Below are 3,944 nucleotides of genomic sequence, written 5' to 3'. Positions count from 1 at the left end.
GAGTGTGAGTGCTAGAGTAGTTTTAGCATCTAGTTGGCAATACGTTCCCAAAACCTGACACGGAGTCCGAGTTCTGACTGCAAACTGGAACAGAGACTGATGTATTTGCATATCTGCTGCTGGATTTTCCACTGCCCTATTTTGCATCTTCAGACTTTAGAACAAACAAGCAGCGATGCGGGTTGAAGTACAGTACAGACGGACAGCTGTAGCTGCGCGCTGCAAGCTCGCTCTGCACGTTTGCGTCATCCCCAACTTCCTCTTTGCCTGTGCGGTTAGCTCAGAGCGTTGTTGTGACGCTGCTCGCCGTCCTCATTTCAGTACTTCTGCCTTACATATATATAAGCGAGCGACGAGCGGGTTCACAAAGCAGACGCAGTTAGAGATCTCATAACCCTGTGACAGCAGCTCAACGTACACTCACACGTACACAAAGCACCGCTGCCATGCCGAGCCTGGTCACATCACCGCCAAAGGAGCTGCAGCACCTCAGCATGGATGCTGACAACAAAAAGGCGGGAAAATGCAGGTAAATATTTTATTCTAACCGCCACATAGCACTTGCTCATCTTCTTTTTTTTTTTTTTTTTTTTTTTTAAAGTGGACTAATTCATGTCGTTTTGTTTGGTTTACCAGGGGAGCAAACCTGAAGTCTCGGCTGCAGAGCAGATCGTCTCCAGTCACTAACAGTGACGGGTAAGTGAAGAAAAACTCTCCACTGGAAACTAAGCCGCTCGTATATTTGTTTCATGTGTGACTGACGGTGCCCTCTTCTCTTGCAGGCTTTGTTTTGAAGAGATGTCCCAGTGGTCGAACTCACTAGACAGACTTCTCTCATCCAAATGTGAGTTATTCAATATGCTGCTAAAAAGTCAAGCCTCACAGTTTGTGTTCTTCCCAAACGGTGGCTAACGTCTGCTGGTGTTTCTCTCTTCAGATGGAATGAGCATATTCCAGGCCTTCCTGAAGTCAGAGTTCAGCGATGAAAACATTGAGTTCTGGGTGGTGTGCGAGGACTATAAGAAGATCAAGTCGTCCTTCAGGATGTCCTCCAGGGCCAAAAAGATCTTCAAACGCTACGTTCAAGCCGAGGCTCCCAGAGAGGTACGAGCAGAGTTTTTAATAGTGCAGATAGATTTATGGTTCACTTCAGAAGAAGAGGCGCCGCCGCTGCTGCTGCTTTCGTTTTTATTCAACACTCATTATGTTTCCTCTGATTCCAGATAAACATCGACCACAAGACCAGGGATGTGATCAGGCGGAACATCGCGACGCCTTCCGCGGTGTGTTTCGATGATGCCCAAAAGATTGTCTACGGGTTGATGGAGAGAGACTCCTACCCACGTTTCCTCAAGTCTGACATTTACCGGACTTTACTGGACTCCACATCCGAATCAGTGAAGCTGTAAAGACACCAGAGACTCTGTGTTTGTTGAAGCTGGACTGCGAAGCTGTGCCCAAAAAACTCTGGACTACCTGAGAGAAGTTGTGTTTGTGGCCATCCAAGACATTTCTAACTCATTCATACCCTTCTGCTCAGGTGGGGTTGGTTGTGACCTCATGTGACTGTGAGAGAGAAGCAGCTGGTTCTGTAGCGAGAGAGAGAGAAAAAAAAAGCTGAGGAGACTCTGCTCAGAACCAGACAGTATGATGGGAAATGAGGCATCCGGGTTAAAAAATGACTCTACTTAATTAAAAGCAGCTGCTGTGAAATTGTCTGTAAAGCAAAAGGACTTCCCAGAGATGCTGCGATTAGGTAAAGAAAAATGCGAGGGACTTTCTGTGAGAGACACCAGGAAGTGAATGTGGTGCAAACGGCACCTTCCACCCCAGATGAAAGTGCACCAGCTGGCAGATCCGCACATCATCTTCTGTCGATGTTATCTCACTGAAGTCATAAATAAGTAGATGCTATCTAGATGTGGATGTTTTATATTCAACCCTGTGCACGTGTAAGATTTTAACCTTCTGAGATCAGTGCCGACACGCTGAGCTGATGTGTTACAACTATAATCATGCGTTATAAGCTATGTGTGGAAAATGCATTCGAGTTTGTCGAAACATACTGAATGTGAATATTAAACTGGATTTGTGTATTTAATAAAAAAAAAAAGTCTTACATTTGCATCCATGTCTGCGTAAACCTTGAAATGCACCACATGAGAATGACACCTGCTTTTTCTCAGACAGCCACAGACGAATTCTGATGAATCCAGGAAGCAGCTTAGCCGCCGCTTCATTCATTTATTCAATTATTCATTCCTAGACTTACTCACAGCTACAACATTTACTACGTAGCGGTTTTAAAGAGTTCAGAAATGCCTACAGCAGCGCGGTGTACCAGGATAACTTAGTCATACTTGCTGCGGCTGCTGAAGGCGGCACAGTCTTGGCACGTCTGACTCTACATGTCCTTGTCTGTGTTTGTATATTCCAATCATTTGTCATCGTTTTGGGAAATGTGCTCATCCATTATAGATGAGGAGATCAATACAACTCCCATGTCTGTGAACATGAGGCCACAGCTGGCCTCCTGCAGCTCAGCCAGGTCAAACACGAGTTCAGTCTGTAAGTACAAACTGGCACATCTGCAGTTTGCTAATGTCATGTTACATTAGGATTTTATAATTAGTACATGAAAGGGGGTTTATTCAAAGCCGATATTTGGAACTGACAAGTGTCCAGATTCTGAATAGCACAAACTCTAGTGTACAATGTCATTAGAATTCTTTTAAAAATTATTTCTGGTTATACACATGTTGAAATAATAATACTAAAAACAAACTTTCCAACATTTAACCTCAAGTGTTGATAGGCTGCTATATGTGCCACGCACCCAGTCACGCTGCAGTGGGCAGGATGCTGGTCCAGACCACAGACACACATACAGAACACGTCATTGTTTACTCCGTCAGAAAACTGGGTTGGCAGCTAGAAGAGAACAGCACTGCATTTTATTCACCTTACAAAGCATTGTTAGGAAAAGTACCTGAATATCTTACCTGTCTTTTTAGTTATAGATCAATTTCTCATCAAGATTTTATGGTCTTGGAAAACATTAAAACTGAGAAGCTTTAAAAAATTATACACCCAAGTATTGGAACAAAATTGAGGTTAGATCGTCTGATCCCATGTGACAGGTTCAAGGCCCTGGTGCCCAACATGGAACAGTACCAGTGTTTTCTTTCATTTTTACTTGTACACTTTCTCTAACTTATGATTGTTTATTCAGCATGTGAGAGTCTGTGTAAATATCTGTTCTTTGTATTTTATTCTGTATTTTAGTAGTAGCTGAAATATGTGGTTTTTTTGCTTGTTGTCATGCTGACAGGGCACCCATGAAAAAGAGAGTATCTGCTCTCATTGGGCCTTTTTCCTGTATAACTAAAGGCTAAATTCAGACTGGTGACTGCAGACAGAGAAAGGCGGCTGCACCAGGGCCAAAGCTCATTCTTATTATTATCATTTTTAATTGCAAGTGGGATTAGGATGATGGATGACTTGCGCACCGTCGACCTCATTCTCTTGTCCGAGACCATCTAGATCCAGTGGCAAGACCAGGTCAAGACGACTGGAGACAGAAACGGATGCAGCGGGTGACCAAGACGTCCTTTAGTACCTCACCTTGCCCTGTGCGCTCCACAGTGCCCTGCTGTAACCGCTTTTCTCTCTGTTGAACCAATCTGGTGGTTTCATCCGCAGAATCCGCCGGAGTCCAGTCTTTGTATGCGTAGGTAGGCAAGCCCTAACTCACCGAGGGTTTGAGACCCGTCAGCTACCCTCACTTGGTCTAGCCGACCAGTCAAAGCCGTTGCCCGGGGTGTGGCCGCTGTTGCATACAAACAGCTACTCGGTGCCACAGCGGACCAACTACTCTGAGGAGTACGACTGTTGCCCCTTCAGAGGTACTACCCCTTCCATACACCCCCATACAGCCCCCAAAT

The 3,944-nt window shown here is 44.8% G+C and overlaps 1 protein-coding gene across 1 annotated transcript; it reads left to right on the top strand.

Annotated features, from left to right (window-relative positions):
• Window positions 1-344: 344 nt before the first annotated feature.
• Window positions 345-2,127, top strand: LOC103361704 (regulator of G-protein signaling 21-like). Its single transcript, XM_008287897.1, has 5 exons — window positions 345-529; window positions 637-696; window positions 783-844; window positions 938-1,104; window positions 1,224-2,127. Exons 1-5 carry the CDS (start codon window positions 447-449, stop codon window positions 1,407-1,409), a joined length of 558 nt encoding a protein of 185 aa, XP_008286119.1. The 5' UTR covers window positions 345-446; the 3' UTR covers window positions 1,410-2,127.
• Window positions 2,128-3,944: the final 1,817 nt, after the last annotated feature.

Source organism: Stegastes partitus, unplaced genomic scaffold (assembly GCF_000690725.1).
Source record: "Stegastes partitus isolate 25-593 unplaced genomic scaffold, Stegastes_partitus-1.0.2 Scaffold0, whole genome shotgun sequence".
In the NCBI taxonomy this organism is placed as follows: Eukaryota; Metazoa; Chordata; class Actinopteri; family Pomacentridae; genus Stegastes; species Stegastes partitus.
This window is presented reverse-complemented; position numbering and strand designations above follow the sequence as displayed.

Bases quoted from the DNA above. Each gene is read 5' to 3' on its own strand.
- LOC103361704 (XM_008287897.1), top strand. From the start codon at position 447: ATGCCGAGCCTGGTCACATCACCGCCAAAGGAGCTGCAGCACCTCAGC. The intron at 697-782 runs GTAAGTGAAGAA...CTTCTCTTGCAG, and splicing joins CCAGTCACTAACAGTGACGG to GCTTTGTTTTGAAGAGATGT. The intron at 845-937 runs GTGAGTTATTCA...TTCTCTCTTCAG, and splicing joins CAGACTTCTCTCATCCAAAT to ATGGAATGAGCATATTCCAG.